Source organism: Rattus norvegicus, chromosome 2, assembly GCF_021556685.1.
Source record: "Rattus norvegicus strain SHRSP/BbbUtx chromosome 2, alternate assembly SHRSP_T2T, whole genome shotgun sequence".
Taxonomy (NCBI): Eukaryota; Metazoa; Chordata; class Mammalia; order Rodentia; family Muridae; genus Rattus; species Rattus norvegicus.
Window position 1 is genome coordinate 99,149,675 of NC_141535.1, and position 19,803 is coordinate 99,169,477.

A 19,803-nucleotide genomic window follows, 5' to 3' on the forward strand; every position below is an offset into this window, starting at 1 on the left:
TTTCACAGACACTTGAGTTTCTTCTTCTAAGAATTCTCTGTTTAGATATGTGCCCCACTTTTAATTTGGTTATTTGTTTCCTTGATATGTCGTTTTTTGATTTCTTTACATATTTTGGATATTAGCTTTTTGTTAGATAAATATTTGGCAAAAAATCTTTTCCCACTCCATAGACTGCTGCTTTGTCCATATGAAGGTTCCCATTGCTTTATAGAAGCTTTTCATTTTCATGAGGTCTCACTTATTAATTGTTGATCTTAGTGACTGTGTTAACAGTGTTCTGTTCAGAGAGTCTTTTCCTGCCAATAATTTCAAGACTAGTTTCCATTTCCTCTTCTATCAGGTTCAGTAAACATTAAATATAATTGTAATTTTTGATCTATTTGCAGTTTTCTTGAGGTTAATAAGTTTGGCTCTATTTTTATTATTCAACATGGAGCCAACATTTTTGAATGACATCATCTGTTAAAGTTGTGGTCTTTTTTTTCCAGTGTCTTCCTTATTAAAAACCAGGTATCCATGGGTATGAGGATTTATATCTGTATCCTTAATTCAACCCAATGTGCCAATTTTTGTGACAATATTTTATGATTCTACTTTTCAAAGTATCTTGCAATGAGAGATAGTGGTATATCCTACAGTTCTTATATTAGGCAGGATTATTTTAGCTATCTTGTTATGTTCATTTGGTTGGTTGGTTAGTTGGTTAGTTTGTGTGTGTGTGTGTGTGTGTGTGTGTGTGTGTGTGTGTGTGTATGTATGTTTCTACATAAAGCATAAAATTTTCCTTTTCTGTGGAGAATTGGGGTGGGATTTTTCCTGGGATTGCATCAAATACCTAGATTGCTTTTGATAGGATGGACATTTTTACTATAATAATCTTATGGCTCTATTATCATGGGGGATGTTTGTATCCTCTGATATATTGTTTAGTTTCTTTCTACAGTGCTTTGAAGTTCTTATAATAAAAATATTTCACTTGTTTGGATAAAGTTTCCCAAGATACTTTATATTATTTGATGCTTTTCTGAAAGGTATTGTTTTTCTGATTTCTTTTTTTCTTCCTTCCTTCCTTCCTTCCTTCCTTCCTTTCTTTCTTTCTTTCTTTCTTTCTTTCTTTCTTTCTTTTTCTTAAATGAGGGACTCAGTAGGGATCACCAATTTGGGTTCTTTCTGCCTAATGTTGGATTGGAGATTTCTATACCTGCTCCCATCAGGTTTGGGGTAGAAGGCTTTCTGATGACAGGTGAGCTAGGCACCGATCTATTTGTATATAAGAATGTACTTAGGAATCATTTAGTGACTTTTTTCTATCATAGGTATCTGTGCTATCCAGCCTCTGATTCCTTGTCAACCAAGCAGTGTCTGGCATGGGTTTCTGCTCCTTTGCCCAGTTTCTCCCCCAATAAACACACACGTATAGCCCAGAACGATGTGTTACAGCATAAGTTCATTCCTAGCCATTGGGGTGCAGTCCTCACTGCAAGAGTGGCTCGCCATGGCCGAGCTGGGCACTCTGTGAGGCATGTCTGATCTCTCTCAGACCACTACTTCTACCTAATGTTCCTTTTTAAAAGAATAACAGGGGAGATGTAGTGAGCCATATTGGATTTGGGCCTGGCCACTTTGTGACTGCATAGCTCAAGGTGGCTACGTGACTCTGGGCTGCATGGCCACAGAGGTTCAACCTTGAAATGACTGCCATACAGACATGAGATTGTTGAACTAAAGCCTCTCCCAGGAAGACCCTGGGAGCAATGACAGGATATTTCAGCCTGAGCAAAACACCGGATGTCCCTGAGCAGATTCCTGAGAAGGATTCGACCTTTTCAAAGAACATGTCCCCGGAAGACTGTTGCTTCTTTGTTTTAGGAGGATATCTTGCAGTGTAGTGATTCACCTAATATCCTTGGGCACTTCCCAAACTCCACCACCCTAAGCTTCAGTTCCCGCTTCTATTCCTGCCTCAGAGCTTTAAATGCTGTACATTTCTCTCAATAAACGAGACCTTGACAACAGAAATTTTGCTTGGTCTCCTTCTCTTCACCCCCATTTTGACCCACAGGTAGAAAGCCTCTTCGGGACCCTGAATAACTGGGTCCCCGCTGGCGGGGACAGGTTTCATCTCATGTCAAGGCACTCAAATTAAAGCAGCCATTCATTAAATGCACCCACATGTTCTGTACTTCCATTGCTCTATCATGTCTTCATATGTCAAAGGTCTTCTGGCTGGGTTGTTGTCCCAGTTCCATCACTGGAGGCCTTGGTTGGTTACAGAAGATGGACAGTTCACATTCAGAATCCTTCCTTTGTAAGAATTCTTGCTTGGGTCACTCTCTTGGAATCCTGGGTGTTTCTCCTGCACTAGGTCCTCACATTGATCCCTAGATGAATTCCAATTTCAGGGATCTCTCCCCATATTCTCTTCCTTTATTCCTCATCTCCACCTGTTCTTTTTGTTGCTATTTTCACACTCACCAGAGTCCACTCATACAATCTGTTCTATTTCCCCCTCCGAAGGAAATCCATGTTACTTAGCTTTTCTGTGCCTTAATTGTAGCATGATTATAATTTACTTAATATCTAAATATCCACTTTTGATTGAATACATACCATGTTTGTCTTTCTGAGTCTAGGTTACTTTTCTCAGGATATTTTGCTTTGTTTTATGTTTGTTTCTCTAGTTCTATCAATTTGCCTGACATTTTCATGATGTCACTTTTTAACAGCTTGGTAAAACTACAGTTAGTAATATACAACATCTTTATCCAACTTTCAGTTTTTGGGACATCAGGGTTGTTTCCAGTTTCTGGCTGTTATGAATAAAGCCTCAATAAATGGAGTTGAGCAAATGTCTTTATGGCCAAATGAAGCCTGGCTTCAATTATTTCTTGCCATCTGTGTATTGAGGAATCGAGCCCATTGATATTGAGAGATATCAAAGGCAAATGATTGTTAGTTCCTGATTTTCATTGTAGTTGTCGAAGAAAGTGTGTGTGTGTGTGTGTGTGTGTGTGTGTGTGTGTGTGTGTGTGTTCAGTGTTTCTATTGAGAAGGTAGATATAATTCATCTCAAACTGCCTTTATATTTTACTTGGCCATTTCCCCTTACAGCTATTAATGTCTTTTCTTTGCTGGGTATGTTTAGTGTTTTAGTATATGTTAAAGGGGATTTTGTAGTCCAATCAATTTGCTATTCACTAAGCTTCCTGTACTTTTATAGGCATCTCCTTATATAGGTTAGGAGACTTTTCTTCTATTATTTTGTTGAAAAAACTTTTGGTCTTTGAGCTAGGATTCTTCTCCTTCTATTCCTATTATTCTTAAGTTTGATCATTTCTGTGTTCAAGATTTCATGGATATTTAGTGTCAAGAAATTTTTACATTCAATATTTTATTTTCTTTGACTAATATATATCCTTTTCTTCTTTCCTATCTTCACCCTTGGGGTGTGATTTCTTCTTTTTGTTCCAGAGGTTTTCATGTGTGCTGTTAAGTTAGTAGTATGAGGTCTTTAAAATTATTTTCTTATGTAGGCACTTAGTGCCACTTACAACTGCCATGATTATATCTCATAACTTTGGGAATGCTATCTATTCATTATCATTTCAATTCCAGAATATATTCAATTTATTTCTTTAATTTTTCTCTTTTTAAATTTTTATTGGTTAATGTATTTATTTACATTTCAAATGTTACCCCCTTCCTGGTTTTCCCTCTGAAAACTTCCTGTCCCATTCCCCCTCCCTCTGCTTCTATGTGGTGTCCTCTCTACCTACTCCTGCCTTATCCCACTAGCATTCTTCTACGTTGGGGCATCGGGTCTCCACAGCACAAAGGGCCCTCTTCCCATTGATGTCAGGTAGGAAAACTCTCTGCTACATAAGCAGCTGGAGCCATGAGTCCCTCTATGTGGACCCTTTGGTTGGTGGTTTAGTCCCTAGGAGCTCAGTAGAGACCATATCCAGAGGACAGGCACAGCACCTGGTTGAGGGATGGGACGACCCACCCATCTCAAAAATATTAGCACATAATAGTCCCTATCTAAAGAAAATTCAGGAGTGGAAAAAAGACTGAAGGAAAGGCCACCCAGAGTCTGTCCCATGTAGGGATCCATCCCATCTACAGACACAAATCCAGACACTGTTGCTAATACCAAGAAGCACTTACTGAGAGGTGCCTGATATGGCATTCCCCTGAGAGACTCTGCCAAAGCCTGACCAATACAGATGCAGATGCTTACAGTCAACCATCAGACTGAGCACAGGGACTCCAATGGAGGAATTAGGGGAAAGATTATAGGAGCTGAAGGGGTTTGCAACACTATAAGAGGAACAACAATTTCAATTTCTTTATTAATTTCTTTCTTGACCCATTTTTACTTCAGCAGTGATTTGCTATGTTTTCTTGGTCTCATAAGCTTTTTGCTGTATATGACATTTTTATTTTGATATCATTATTTAATCGTTTTTGGATAGACAGGCTCCACAATGTTATTTCAATTTTCTTGAATCTTTTAAGTCTTGTTTTATGTTCAAGTAGGTAGTTGATTTTAGATACTTCTGTGAGGTGCTGAAAAGAAGGTTTATCCTTTTCTGTTTGGGTGAAATATTCTTTAAATGTCTTTTTTGATCATTTTGTTTATAATGAAAATTAGCTTCACCATTTTTCTGTTTGTTTTTTATCTGAATGACCTGTTTGTTGAGGAGACCAGAGTATTGAAGCCTCACATATCATTGAGTGGGGGATCAATATACAATTCAAGCAGTAATAGTATTGGTGTGTGTGTGTGTGTGTGTGTGTGTGTGTGTGTGTGTGTGTTTTATTAACTTAGGCTCCCTTGTATTTAGTGTACAGATGTTAAGGATTGAAATGTTGATGAATTTATCCTGTGATGAGGTTACAATGTTCATCTCTATCTTTTCTTATTAATTTTCTTTGTATTTTATTTTGTCAGATATTAAAATGGCTACACCAATTTGCTCTGGTTCATTGAATTAGAACTTTCTTTGCCATCATTTTACTCTGGGGTGATATCTATCCTTGGTGTTAATCTGTTTTGCTTAGATGAATTAGGAAATGATTCCTGTTTTTTAATTCATTCTGTTAAATTGAGACCATTGTTATAGAGATTTGTCAATGGTCAGTGTTTGTTGGTTCCTGCTATATTTGTTATGATGTAGCTGTGTGTGTGTGTGTGTGTGTGTGTGTGTGTGTGTGTGTGTGTTACTCAGCTGGAATTTTTTATTCCTTGTGATTTCTTGGATCCCTGGTTGTGGTAAATTTTCTTATGTTAAAGTTTACTTTCTACTGCCTTCTGTAAGGCTAGATTTCTAGATAGATGTTATGACTTCAGCACTCCTGATCCTGCTTATTTATTGCTTATGCATTGTTGCACCAGCCACTAGTCCCTTACTTCCTGGGTATCCCCAGTGGGCAATGCATCAACCTTGTCATCACGTTCACAGTGGCTGTCAAGAAGTCTGATTGGACTGCAGGTTCTTTTAAATATATATTTTTTTCTATATTGTACTGATAAATTCTCACACTCAGGTGGTTTCAGTTGGAGTGAATTTCAACTTCTTATAATGATTAGCCATTGTTTTTTTTATTGGATATTTTTTATTTACACTTCAAATGTTATTCTCCTTCCAGCCATAAGCTGCCTATCCCATACCACTCCCCTTCTTCTATAAGGGTGTTCCACTCCACAACCAACTACCATTCCTGCCCCCCATATTTCACTACACTGGGTGGTCCAGCCTTGGCTGGAGCAAGGGCTTCTCCTTCCATTGGTGCTACATACGAAGCTGGAGTCATGGGTCTATGTGTGGTCTTTGGGTAGTGGTTTTGCACTACAAGTTATTTATGCCTCTCTCCCCGTACCTAACATGGTAACATGGGGACTCTCAATTGAAAATAAAATACCTGTAGCCTATTCTCACCTCTGCAACAACCCGGTAAACCCTACTGTTGCAGGATACATGATGTCCTCAGAAATGCTTGGTGGCCTTGTACCTCAAGGTTTACTCCATTCATTTATGGTCTGGTTGTAAATACGACTGGGGACTTTTGCTCTCTAGTACAGCTTGTACCTAGATGATTTATTACTCTGGGGAAGATGTCTTCAATCAGCTAGCACCTCCAAACAATTGAGTTAAAAGAGTGGTCATTTCTACTGTGTTACTAGGTTCTCTCTTTGACATAGCGCTGGCTGGCGCTGCTAGTGTAGGGGCCTCAGAAATATCTCAAGGATTCAAGATGATCCATTACTGAAGGCTAGGCTAATTCCATAACATATTTCAAATTGGCAAGGAGACATGTCTAGGCATGTCCAGGCAAGCCCAGGCTAGCAAGCTACTAATAGAAAAAAAAAAAAAAAACCCAGGCTACACCTTTCATGCACCAATAATGGTTCTGTAATGCCTGTAGATAAAGATAAACCTCATCTACACTAGAACTCCAATGTGCTTTAAAATAAGTTTGTGAGCTCACTTAGTGGTCTATCTATCTTGGTGATTGGAAACCCCATCATGCTGGTCTTTTGCAGAATAAAACACTCTGTGTTTATATACTATTTGAGTTCAAGGTGTCATTCTTCCGTTAATCATGGACTCTTATATTACTCCTGGGACAATGCTTGCCATTATGCCTGTTGCTTCCCCACCATCCTAGTGATGGATACTTCCATAAACCAAAACAAAAAACAAACAAACAAACAAACAAAAAACCTTGTTTCTATAAATTGCCTTGGATTTTGTGATTGATCTCAGAAATACAAAACAGTGTATCTAATACACAAGGTTAAAAATTTAAGTACTAATGTATGTGGACAGGACATTTAAGCCATCTTAGCTCATACATGTCAATTATGATTACTAGTGCCAAATGAGAAAGCAAACACTGCTATAAAATAGAGGTCCATATAAGAATTATCTTTTGTAGCAGAATTCAAGCCTATGATTGCTTGGAGATATGCTAAAAACTAAACTTTTCTGCCTCTATGCGTAATGTCTAAAGACCATTCATATTAATAAAATGCAATGAAAATATGAATAATAATATACTTCCAAAATCCTAAAATTAGTTTTAAATACTAATGAAGCATCCCATTTTAGCTAAATTTTCTCAGTTTTTATTTAGAAAGCTCAGTAAAACAGGCATCACAGTTTAGAAATACTTTAATCTAAAACATTTAAAAAAAACTACTCATTTCTGATTTTCAACAAAGAAATTTATAAAAATAATTTTGCATTTATAAAATGAATCGTTATTTTACAATAAATTACTTACATTTATCACCTGAAATGTATTATATAAAAGCAATAACTTTAACAATATATTGATAGTATGATGAAAACATTTTTGGCAGTTCAGTATACAAACGTTGTATATTACAAATTCACTGACCATAGTTTTCCAAACAGAATTATTAGTAATAGTTTCTAAAATATATGTTTAATAAGTCATTGTTGATACATTATTTACTAAAAATAAATTTTGAATTTTGTATTTTTAAATTATTTTCTATGGCTTGAATGCCCATAAGCCTCCACATTTTTGTTGAAATGTAGTCACGTATGTGATGATATGCAAAGGTGGGAAAACTCGAAGGGAGGAGACCATGAGAGTAGAGCCTACATGAGTGAGCATCCTGTTCTCATGAAAGAGGTACCCTGAGACTATCTCACAAACAGCTACCTATGAACCAGAGCATCAGATAATTCTTTATGTTGGGCTTCCCAACATGGACAGCTATGAAAAACAAACTTCCGTTGTTTATTCTTTCTAGCTTAAAGTATTTTGTTATGATATATATATATATATATATATATATATATATATATATATATTCCCAAACAGACTTTTTGTCCTTTAGAAGAATTAACAATAAACAAGTAAACAAAAACCTACAGATATTTCATTCATGAAATTTAGTAACTTGCTAATTTCCTGAAGAGTGAAGGTTTAAAATATTCAGAATTAAGAAACTCTCTCTCTCTCTCTCTCTCTCTCTCTCTCTCTCTCGTCTTGTCTTCCCAAATCCTCCATCAATGTTATATTTTAGTTTCATGAGGATCATAGTGTTTGAGTAAATACATCTGTTTCTGTGAAATCACTGATAGCTTTCACATTATTTGATATTTAGAGCCAATATAGTTAATACTACAGTGACTTTTGTGCTATTAGGTAGGTAGAGGATATGACTCATAATCTGAGAAATTGAGAAGATTCCTTGAGAACTTTAATCCAAAATCCTGAAGATAGAGGTACTCTTTTCTCTTGATAGATGTTAGATAAATTTCTACAGCTATATATTCAACCATATTCACTGCTTCAGTAAATGTAAGAGAGGGAACGAAACAAGAAAGGCATGACAGACAGACACACACAAAGAAATAGATTAGATAGAAGATTGATAGATCAGTCGATCAATAGATAGATAGATAGATAGATAGATAGATAGATAGATAGATAGATATAGATCGATAGGGAGGGAGGAAGGGAGGGAGGGAGGGAAAAGGAGCAGAAGAAAGAGAAATACATAGATACACATTGATGACTTTTAGTGCTTTTAAAATAAATCCCATCTATGAGTTATCTCAGGTAGTTGGGGCTACTTCTCAATCTAGAATTAAATGTTCAGCAAAATTCTATGTTGCAAAAATTTCTAAGTCATGAAAATAAATCTAGTGTACATTTTATCTTTAGTACTTTAGGGGATGATGTGAAGATTGCAAGAGATACAAAACTGGTCTGTTTTCCTCACTGCAAATACTACTTGTTACTTATATTTATGAGTACCATGACAAATAATATTTCATCATCAGCCATTGGGTGTTTACAAAAGCACTCTGTAATAATTTCATGTATTCTTTTGTGACACATTCAGATTAAAGCCAATCAGAAGTGGGTTGAGCAAATGTAATCAATAATTTGCTCCCCAGCATCCTTTCTCCCATAGCATTCCATGTCGTGAACTGACACACATCTCTCTAGAAAGACTCTCCTGACTTCCCAGGAGACATGCTAAGTTCCAATGAATTGGGGGCTTTCCAGATTTCCTAGGAATAAGAAATAAATCACATTTTTTGTTGAAATATGGTTTCATATTTCTCTGTTTTCCATTGGCCTTTATGCTAACTAAAAGCAGCAGCATTCTTTGCTTTAGCAGACCTCTTCAAATATAGTCACATTGCAGAAAATCACCAGTCATCTTTACAATGCTGCTGATTCTCTGAATTTAACATAGGCACATTTACTGCTGGCCACAGCAAGCCCTGATGTATTCTCCATCAGATAAATACTCTATTCTATAGCTACTAAATCTTTAAGTTTACAATTTGATATTATAAAAAAATTACTTGATTTTGTATTAACTAGCATTTCTTATCTACCAAAAGAACACTGGGTTCTGCATCAGATCATACCAAAGCAAATATTTACAAATTTAAATTAATATTATGAAAAAAAATAGAAGTCATACATCAGTGGTTCAGGCACAGTGCAGGGACAGTTGGAAATGATACACTATATAACAGTCTATATAACTGTATAAGTCAAATATACATAGGTTGCATGTGAAAGCTTTACTTTACAGCAACAATAAACAAAATGTATTTATAGACAAGAAAATAGGATACCATCTTACAACAGCACCATGAAGAAGCCTTGCCTAAACTAGACAAAAGTATCAACCTGAGACATTTGAAGACCAATGTGTTTCACATTTGTGCAGTGCCATTTGAAATGAAGCTGCATCTCACAGTTGCTTTTGCTTAGAAAGGGGTTGATGTGAAATGACTGAAGCTTGGTTTGCAGTGATTTTGTACTGCTCTTGTCCAGAGCCTTGGGGTGGGGAAGGAAGTGGGGTTTCTGGAGTGGCTGAAAAGGAAAAAGAGAATTGGATATGATTGTAGCAGTCACTCTGCATCATCACACAAAGTCCTACATAACGTCAGTATACATTATTATATTTTGAATAAAAGGTCATATGTAAAGTATTGATTCGTATAATGAATTACCAGGCCACTGACATACTAATGGCAGGGCATTCTCATCCTCTCTTCCCAAATACAGCCAAATAATGATAGATGGGCATGTTGAACTCTCTATTTTCACTTCAAGATGTTTCTTGCCATTTGTAGTAGCATTTGTGAATACTACGTTCTCCATCACATGCAGAAAAAGAAGATGGTGAAGAGAAGTCATAACATGATGATTTCTCTGAAATATTAGGAAATAATCTCCATAACTGCAGGGAAGATACATTAAAAATGAAAATGTACTTGGCTTGCATTCCAATAGTTCTTAATACTAAATGATATGAAAACTAAATTTTATGAGGGTTTTTAAAGTTCAGCTGCAGTCAGTAGCGTCTGTAACATACTAATCTGTTGCTTCACAATTCTATTAAAATTGGGTTGCCCTGCTCCTTCCTTGTCAATGTTAAAATCAAGCCTGCATAATTTAACAGAAAGTAATTGAATATAAAAATTGAATTGAACAAACTCTTTAAATGTAGTTTGAATACTTTATTGTGTAGGAAATTATTCTATTGTGGAATTTTACCATATTATAAAATAATCTACAAGATATTTTTTAATTTTACAAAACAAAATATTTGATAGAACTAGCATAAAGTACTTTGGCTGTTTGAATTCTAAAAACTTTTTATAAGTAGCCTCATTTTTGCACAATTATGACATGCAGGAATTCTAGTTACCATGGCTTAGTTAAAATGTATTGCAATAATGTGATTATACCATTTATCATAATAATTACAATTCTCCATGAATACCTGCATAAACAAACTTTACCCTCAACCTTTCATCTGGAAACCACTACCTAATAACTGATGTCTTTGTGTTGAGCCACTGATCACAATATGCCTTTCTATCTGTGATGGACCACTGGCATCTTCTCTTTAGTTTAGGCAGTTTACACAATATAGTTATCTTCTTCCTTGTACCCCTAAGTGATGAAGTCAGATAATCATTTACAAAAAATGAATAAGATAAAGGAAAATTGACCAACAAATATGAAAGGCAGTGAAGAAACAATATGTTATGATGCTGTAAATTGAGATTCAAGTTGACATAAGACCATAGCATCCGTATCTCCGGAGATTGTATAGTTGTTCAAGGTTATAAGCATGCATCTAGGAACTTAGGAGGAAGTGTTTGTCCATGCAAGTGAGAGAAATATTGCTGATTGAAAAAAATGAAAGGATTCAGTAATGGAAAAAAGTAATAATGAATTTTCACATCTAATTTAGAATATTGAATATGGAAAATTTAAAACACGGGAAACTGATTCTAAGTTTTTGAAGGGTTAAAACAGATCATCATACAGGGAAAATGTTCCCTCTCTATTGGAACATAATCCAGGAATGGAGTCTTGTGAGAATTCTGAATGCCTGTGAGAAAACTGTAAGAAAACAAGAAAAGGGGCTAGAGATATGGCTCAGTGGTTAAGGGCACTGACTGCTCTTCCAAGGATCCTAAGTTCAATTCCCAGCAACCACATGGTGGCTCACAACTATCAGTAATGGGATCCGATGCCCTCTTCTAGGTGTCTAAAGGCAACAATGGTATACTCACTTACATAAAATAAATAAATCTTTAGAAAGAAAGAAAGAAAGAAAGAAAGAAAGAAAGAAAGAAAGGAAGGAAGGAAGGAAGGAAGGAAGGAAGGAAGGAAGGAAGGAAGGAAGGAAGAAAACAAGAGTCCTGTAACCTCAGTTTTCTCAAAAGTTGGAATTGTTCTTGGAATGCACTTTTGTGGTCCGCCCAGGGGTAGCAGATATCAGTCAATTTACTCCTGATTACTTATTATTGCTTTCTGTTAAATATTTAAACCTTCTCTTATATGCCTCAACGGAAAAACATGTTTTGCCATGTGTGGGTTGTCCTTGTGATGGTAGACAGCTTGAACTCATGAGAACTTTACTCAGATGACCTTTCTTGACCCTCAGAGAATAAACTGTAGGAGGCTCTGGATAAAGTTGCCTATTGCATGAGACTTCAGTAGACCTCATTGATTGGCTTCATTCTTCCAGGTCCCACAACCCCCTGAGCAATGACACCTTTTAAGATGAGAAAGTATGCAAATAACTGCTGTATTTTGTTAGTTACATGATGTCTGATCCTTTAGAACTCCCTAAATCAGTACTGCAAGTTTATTTTTGTCTCTGTATATTTTCAATCTATAATAAAGAGTTCTTAAAATTTTACCAATTTTAAAGGTCATCAACAACTGTAATTACCTTGTTGTTTATTATAATTTATTGGTTTGGTTTTATCTTTTATGACTATTTGTATGGCTCTATACCAACACCAAAGCAATAGATTTATGCTTCCAGGAATCACAAAAAAGAAAAATTTGACTTTTATATTTTCTGTTTGGGATGCAAATTCGTACATAGAGTAAGTAACAGAGTATTTCAGTTTTTCACAGCTAAGTATAGCAGAGGAAATTCTATATAATATTTGCAGTTCCTGGAACTGGCAGTTTTTTTTCCTAAATTATAATTTGCCATAAATAATTAAATGTAAGAGATGTTAGTTGCAGTAGGAAATATTCCCAGATACTTACCAATCTGGTCTGTATGAACCAGTGTGGACATTGGACCTAAAAGTATAGTTTGCCCAGTTAGTGGATCTTGAGACAAATGTGGGTGCATTGGGTGATGGGGATGACCACCATCATTGGCCGCACCTAGAGAAGACACGGAGATACCTGCATTAGTGACAGTTACAGGAACTGTGGACTTACCCAGAAGACATTTCCACTGAAAGTTTAGTACTTAGCTATTTGCAAAGTAATTTTGGAAAATTCAAAAATAAATGGAGGGAACTACTTTCATGTTAAAGACAATGTTGGCTTTCATGGTTTTTGGAGAGATGAATGATCATTTCATTATGTTGAGCATTAATAATAGACCTTGTGTACTGTTTCCTGGAATCATTGGGTTTTTTGCTTGTTGTTAAGACAGTTCCAAGAATCACTGACCTCTAGACTATAGTATTTGGAATCATCCTATCACCCTAATAGCATGAAAAACTTGTATTTTAGAAAGATATCATTAGGAACACATTAAGTACCAAAAATTAAAAATATAGTGACTTGGGGTTGGGGATTTAGCTCAGTGGTAGAGCGCTTGCCTAGCAAGCAGAAGACCCTGGGTTCGGTCCCCAGCTCCGAAAAAAAGAAAAAAGAAAAAAAAAAATATAAAGTAACAATTCCTTAAATTAATCCTGACATTAAAATCAATCTCTCTCTCTCTCTCTCTCTCTCTCTCTCTCTCTCTCTCTCTGTCTCTCTGTCTGTCTCTCTCTCTCTCTCTCTTTTTCCTCCTCCTCTTCCTCCTCCTCCTCCTCCTTCCTCTCCCCTTTCCCCTCTCCCTCTACTAATTTATGCTAATTAATTCCTTTAGGAGAAAAATGTTCATTTTAAAGCCATTTGATTCATATATGTGCTATGTGCAGTTTTTCTCTTCTCGGAGGTTTTTTTTTTTATTATTATTAACTTGAGTGTTTCTTATTTACATTTCGAGTGTTATTCCCTTTCCCGGTTTTCAGGCAAACATCCCCCTAATCCCTCCCCCTCCCCTTCTTTATGGGTGTTCCCCTCCCCACCCTCCCCCCATTATTGCCCTCCCCCCAACAATCATGTTCACTGGGGGTTCAGTCTTAGCAGGACCAAGGGCTTCCCCTTCCACTGGTGCTCTTACTAGAATATTCATTGCTACCTATGAGGTCAGAGTCCAGGGTCAGTCCATGTATAGTCTTTAGGTAGTGGCTTAGTCCCTGGAAGCTCTGGTTGATTGGCATTGTTGTTCATAAGGGGTATCGAGCTCCTTCAAGCTCTTTGAGTTCTTTCTCTGATTCCTTCAACAGGGGTCCCGTTCTCAGTTCAGTGGTTTGCTGCTGGCATTCGCCCCTGTATTTGCTGTATTCTGGCTGTGTCTCTCAGGAGCGATATACATCCGGCTCCTGTCGGCCTGCACTTCTTTGCTGCATTCATCTTGTCTAATTGGATGGCTGTATATGTATGGGCCACATGTGGGGCAGGCTCTGAATGGTGTTCCTTCTGTCTCTGTTTTAATCTTTGCCTCTCTATTCCCTGCCAAGGGTATTCTTGTTCCCCTTTTAAAGAAGGAGTGAAGCATTCACAGTTTGATCATCTGTCTTGAGTTTCATTTGTTCTAGGCATCTAGGGTAATTCAAGCATTTGGGCTAATAGCCACTTATCAGTGAGTGCATACCATGTATGTCTTTCTGTGTTTGGGTTAGCTCACTCAGGATGATATTTTCCAGTTCCAACCATTTGCCTACGAATTTCATAAACTCGTTGTTTTTGATAGCTGAGTAATATTCCATTGTGTAGATGTACCACATTTTCTGTATCCATTCCTCTGTTGAAGGGCATCTGGGTTCTTTCCACCTTCTGGCTATTATAAATAAGGCTGCAATGAACATAGTGGAGCACGTGTCTTTTTTATATGTTGGGGCATCTTTTGGGTATATGCCCAAGAGAGGTATAGCTGGATCCTCAGGCAGTTCAATGTCCAATTTTCTAAGGATCCTCCAGACTGATTTCCAGAATGGTTGTACCAGTTTGCAATCCCACCAACAATGGAGGAGTGTTCCTCTTTCTCCACATCCTCGCCAGCATCTGTTGTCCCCTGAGTTTTTGATCTTAGCCATTCTCACTGGTGTGAGGTGAAATCTCAAGGTTGTTTTGATTTGCATTTCCCTTATGACTAAAGATGTTGAACATTTCTTTAGGTGTTTCTCCGCCATTCGGCATTCCTCAGCTGTGAATTCTTTGTTTAGCTCTGAACCCCATTTTTTAATAGGGTTATTTGTTTTCCTGCGGTCTAACTTCTTGAGTTCTTTGTATATTTTGGATATAAGGCCTCTATCTGTTGTAGGATTGGTAAAGATCTTTTCCCAATCTGTTGGTTGCCGTTTTGTACTAACCACAGTGTCCTTTGCCTTACAGAAGCTTTGCAGTTTTATGAGATCCCATTTGTCGATGTTGTTTTACAATACTTAATTTAGACACTGTGCCACAAGTTAACGGTAGATTAACACTGGGGGGCGGGGCTAGGCATCACACTTTTGTTTGCATATTCTTCAGCTTTTAAAAGTCTACTATGTCTGAACTATGGTTTCTTGTTTTTCCTTTTTTGTTTTTTCTTTAGTTATACTGTAATGTATGGTCCATCAACCTGTGATTCTTTAAAGTATGATTCAGGTATTATTGTACTCTTAACTGTGTAATAAAAATGCTTAAAAAATAGAAGCTAGAGATAAAAACCAAAAACAACAACAACACAAACAAACAAACAAACAAACAAACAAACAAAATCACTGTCCTTCTCACTGCCCCGCAGGCAGGGAATACACTCTATTTGCCATGCATGGAAGGATCTGAAAGTTGAAGTCAAAAAGGCTACACCCACACAGGATGCCAAGGGCTAGTAAGAATTGGCATTTGATTCTATTCAGGACCTTTTATCTTTCTTAGGCTATGTAGACTTTCTAAATGGAAATGTGTCCCCTGTTAGAAGTTCGAAAGGAGGGAGAAATGGGGACTTCAAAGTTTAATTGACTCTGGGCCCAGGGGCACCTTGTCCTAATGTATGCATTAAAGTTAAGCAGGAATTAATTAATTAATTGATTGATTGATTGTAAAAGCCACCAGGGTACACTCACCACCCAGCAACATTTCCTGCAGGAGGTTGTCAATTTTGACCATGCCGAACAGTTTGACGAACTGAATTTGCTCGATCATCTGCCAGGTGATGCTCTGAAGGGTTGGCAGCAGCAACAGCAGCTCTCCGAACCTGCCGCGCGAGTCATACTGCCGGTCATTGATGTAGTCCTCCAGGCTGATCTGCACCTGGAACCGCATGTTCTTAATCTTCCCAGGGTCACTCAATCCCTTTGCATCTGATGAGGGAAGAAGCATAGTTACACATAGCACGTCATCAGACTGGAGCCTCTGAGATGGAAAGGGTGGTTTAAGTTTCATGATACTAATTTTGAAAACAAACCTGGGTCAAAAAACACAATGGCCTTCAAGCATGCGTACTCGTTGTCATCTATCTGGATCTCTTGGAAGGGTCTAACCAGCTCATCAAGAACTCTATTGGCCACACGGCTGACTTCAACTTCACAGCTGTTGCGGTGAATAACGTAGTGGTTTCCTGAGAGGAAAAGAAAACTTAGCACCCTTCTCGGCTGGATTGTTTGTCAGACATTGTTTGCCTTTCTATGTAGCAGTGTTCAAAATGGTCTCTTCTGGAAGGGGCTGTGTCAGGTATAATACCTTTTTATAGGACTGAGTTAGGGAGGGTAGGGTGTCAGAACACAGAGAGAATCAATAACAATAATGTACCCCCACATGCATTTTAACAGCCTCAGTCACTGGTGATAACGAAATGTACAGACTCATAACCAGCTAATTATTGACAGGGGAGGATCCATCGATAATGATTAGCCTTCCACTGTGTCAGACCTCTATTAGTTCCTCACTCATTAACGAGCTTAACACAAATCCTACAGAATCCTCCTTGATAACCGTGGATTAAAACCAGCAAACTTTGGTGCTTTGGAAGTAAGAAGCTAGCAGGTGTAGTTTAAATAAGTTTAAGTATGTGGAACAATTAACATGTATGTTGTCATGGATTGTCTCATAGATAGTTCTTTCTTATGTTTTATTTGTGTGGGGGGAGGGTGTGAAGAAGGAATTAGTCTGGGCCTGTGATAGACTCAGCATATGCACAGAAGCCAGAGGACAGCCTCACCTGCTGTCTTGTTTAACGCAGGATACCTTTTCTGTTCCATGCTGGAAGCCAGGCTACTTGGCCTCTGAAAATCCAAGGAAACTCCCTTTTCTGCCTGCCATCTTCTGATGGAAATACTGGGCCTATAGTTGCACTCTATAGCACCTGAGGTTTGAATTTAATTCCTGACAAATGTGTCATAAGAACTTGTCCTACTTCTCTTCCTAGCTTATTCTTTCTTGGTGTACCACCGGGATTTTTTATCAACTTAACTCAAGCTCACATCCTCTGAGAAGGAACCTAAATTGATAAAATACCTCCATAAGAGCTGGCTGTAGGTACATCTGTTAGGCATTTCTTATAATTAGTGATTAATATGTACAGGATCAGCCCACTGTGTGTGGGTCAGGCTATTCCTGGGATAATGGTTCTGGGTTCTATGAGATAACAGCTTGAGCAAGCCATGGGAAATAAGCACTCCTCCATGGCTTTTGCACTGGCCACTGCTTCCAGATTTCTGCCTTGCTGTGTTCCTGTCTTCCTTCAAGACAAAAATTACACCTTTGCCCCTCAAATTGCTCTTGGTCAGTGTTTCATCACAATAGAAATCCTAACTAAGAAACTTAGTTTCTTTAAGTAAAAGTGGCTTTAAAAATTTATTGAACTTAATTCAAGGTAGTTCTGAAACTTGATAGAGCAAGACCACATAATTCCTCCAGAATTTTCTACCTTAGATATTCTCTAGCTATATATATGGTAAATGTTTACCATAATTTCTAAAATCTAGATTACTATTTTCTGATGCTATATGAACAATTATGTTTTTAACTATTCCACTGTAGGTGTTCATTACTGTTTGAATCTTGACTATTTCCTAAAAGTGTATGTATTGATTTATTGAACTACAAACTACACCATCACTAGGAAATAGTGAAGACTTTTAAAACTGGGACCCTGAGGAAAGGGCTTATGTCATTGAAAGTGTGGTCTTTTTTAATTTTAATTTTATTTTATATACATGGGTGTTTGGCATGCATTTATCTCTGTGGATATGTGTGCCTGGTACCCAAAGAAGCTAGAATGAGGTTCCAGATCTCACAGAATTGGAATTACAGATGGTTGTGTGCTACTATATCGTTACTGGGAATCAAACCCTAGTCCTCCGAAAGAAAAGTCAATATTCTTAACCTGAGCTATCTCTACAGCCCAGAAAGTGTGTTCTTGAGGAGAATGTGTAGAGACTAGCCCTTTTCTTTCTCTCTTCTTCTTTCTTCTTGAAATGAGTAATGTTTTCTCCCAAGTACTCCAAGCACACCAAGCATGGTGTTCTGCTGTGTCAACAATGCCAAGTACCTATGAGCTGACATCTCTGAAACTGGGAGCCACATAACGAGACCCTCCCCTTTTTAGTTGATTATTTCAGGTATTTTGCCAAAGGTCTGAAAAGTTAGCACAATAATCTGCAGGGCTAGCTAACTACAAATCAGAGTATTCATAGAATGATAACCAATCTCCCAACTTGCGTATCGGCTTTCTTGATATGTGAGGGGCTAGCATATTGTATTTATGTAAAGTGTACAAATGTGATGCTTGTATAAACACATACATGGAAAAAGGAATGAGAATCACAGCCACACAACTAAGGTATCTATCATTGCATGTAGTTTAATTTGTGTTACACAGTCATGTGAAACATCTGACCTAGCTACAAAGAAAAAAATAACCGATGAAAAATAAGATGCATTGTTTTCCAGAACATATTGGGAAAAGATTTCTAAAGAGGAAAGTATCTGTGGGTTTAGATAGAAAGGCTATGGAAGTGCTTAGTTGAAAGCAAAGGCACATTCTGTGATGGTTGAGAATTCCAAGTCTAGGCTGTCTGACTTTGCACTGGGATGAAAACATTCTCTTCATCTATTACTTCACAATAGAATTATTAGGGAGGTGGGATTTAAAAAGTCAACATTAGGATTAGAAAACAAAATCTGTACTACATTTTAAAATTTCTATGTTTCCCTCCCTGTTATCTCACATCACTCTGGACTTACATTCAATCAAAACAAAGTAAAATAGGGCCAGCGAGGCTGCTCAGTTGGTAAAGATGCTTGCAACTAAGCAGAAGGACCCGTTTCTAGGACACACATAGTTGAAGGAGAGAACTAACTCCAGCAATCTGTTCTGTGACTTCCACAGGCAACACACACACACACACACACACACACACACACACACACACACACACACAGTGTACACAACACATAATATTTTCCTAAGTGAGGAAAAATTATAGCACTATTTCCTAAGAGCTGGATGTTTTGTACATGCTGAATAAATTCTGTATATTAGAAAAGATAATATATGTTCAAGTTCCTCTTTAAAAAAATTCTTACCCAGAAGCAAAATATCTTTGTACATCATGGATCTCTTTGTAGCTCCAAGAAGTAAGTGCTCCCCGGCATGAGCTCTCAATAGGGCCACCTTAAGGAAAGTTTCCAAATTTAATACGTTTTTATAAATCATAACAATTAAAAGAGAGTTCAAGGTGAGTCTGATTAACTCAGTGTTTCTTAAGCCTGATTATCTTCATGTTTTGTTTTGTTCTGACATAAAATATTCATGGACACTTATAATGACTGGACTTCCAGGTTTCTATTGTAGCACATCAGAAGTGTTTTCATTTGGGAATAGCAGAGAAAAGCTGATCTTTTCTTTTTTGAGGCAAGCAGAATGGAGCAGGCTTGGGTTTATACTTCATCATAATGCCCGCTCCCTGAATTCCTGTTTAACCTTGTAGATATACTAGTACATTTGGATTTCAACTGCTTTTATATAAAAAGTGAAATACCAAAATGTACTACTAGGAATTAAATGGTGAAATATATATAAACAAAATTTCCTGCAAATAATAAATTAAATAAACAAAGCAAACCCCAGGCTTCTAGGGGAGAACGGAAAACTGATGGGCTGATTGTGTCTAGATTGGGCGTCTGACTTGCAGGAGTAAA

The 19,803-nt window shown here is 37.3% G+C and overlaps 1 protein-coding gene across 2 annotated transcripts in view; it reads right to left on the reverse strand.

Annotated features, from left to right (window-relative positions):
- Positions 1-7,308: 7,308 nt before the first annotated feature.
- The window catches only part of Hnf4g (hepatocyte nuclear factor 4, gamma), a 149,602-nt gene continuing 137,107 nt past the window's right edge, over positions 7,309-19,803 (reverse strand). For both annotated transcript variants that reach the window (NM_001415087.2, NM_001415088.2), the window contains 5 exon segments: positions 7,309-9,885; positions 12,598-12,720; positions 15,726-15,962; positions 16,067-16,219; positions 19,189-19,276. In NM_001415087.2, coding sequence (NP_001402016.1) covers positions 9,764-9,885; positions 12,598-12,720; positions 15,726-15,962; positions 16,067-16,219; positions 19,189-19,276 — 723 coding nt within the window. In that variant the 3' untranslated portion in view covers positions 7,309-9,763.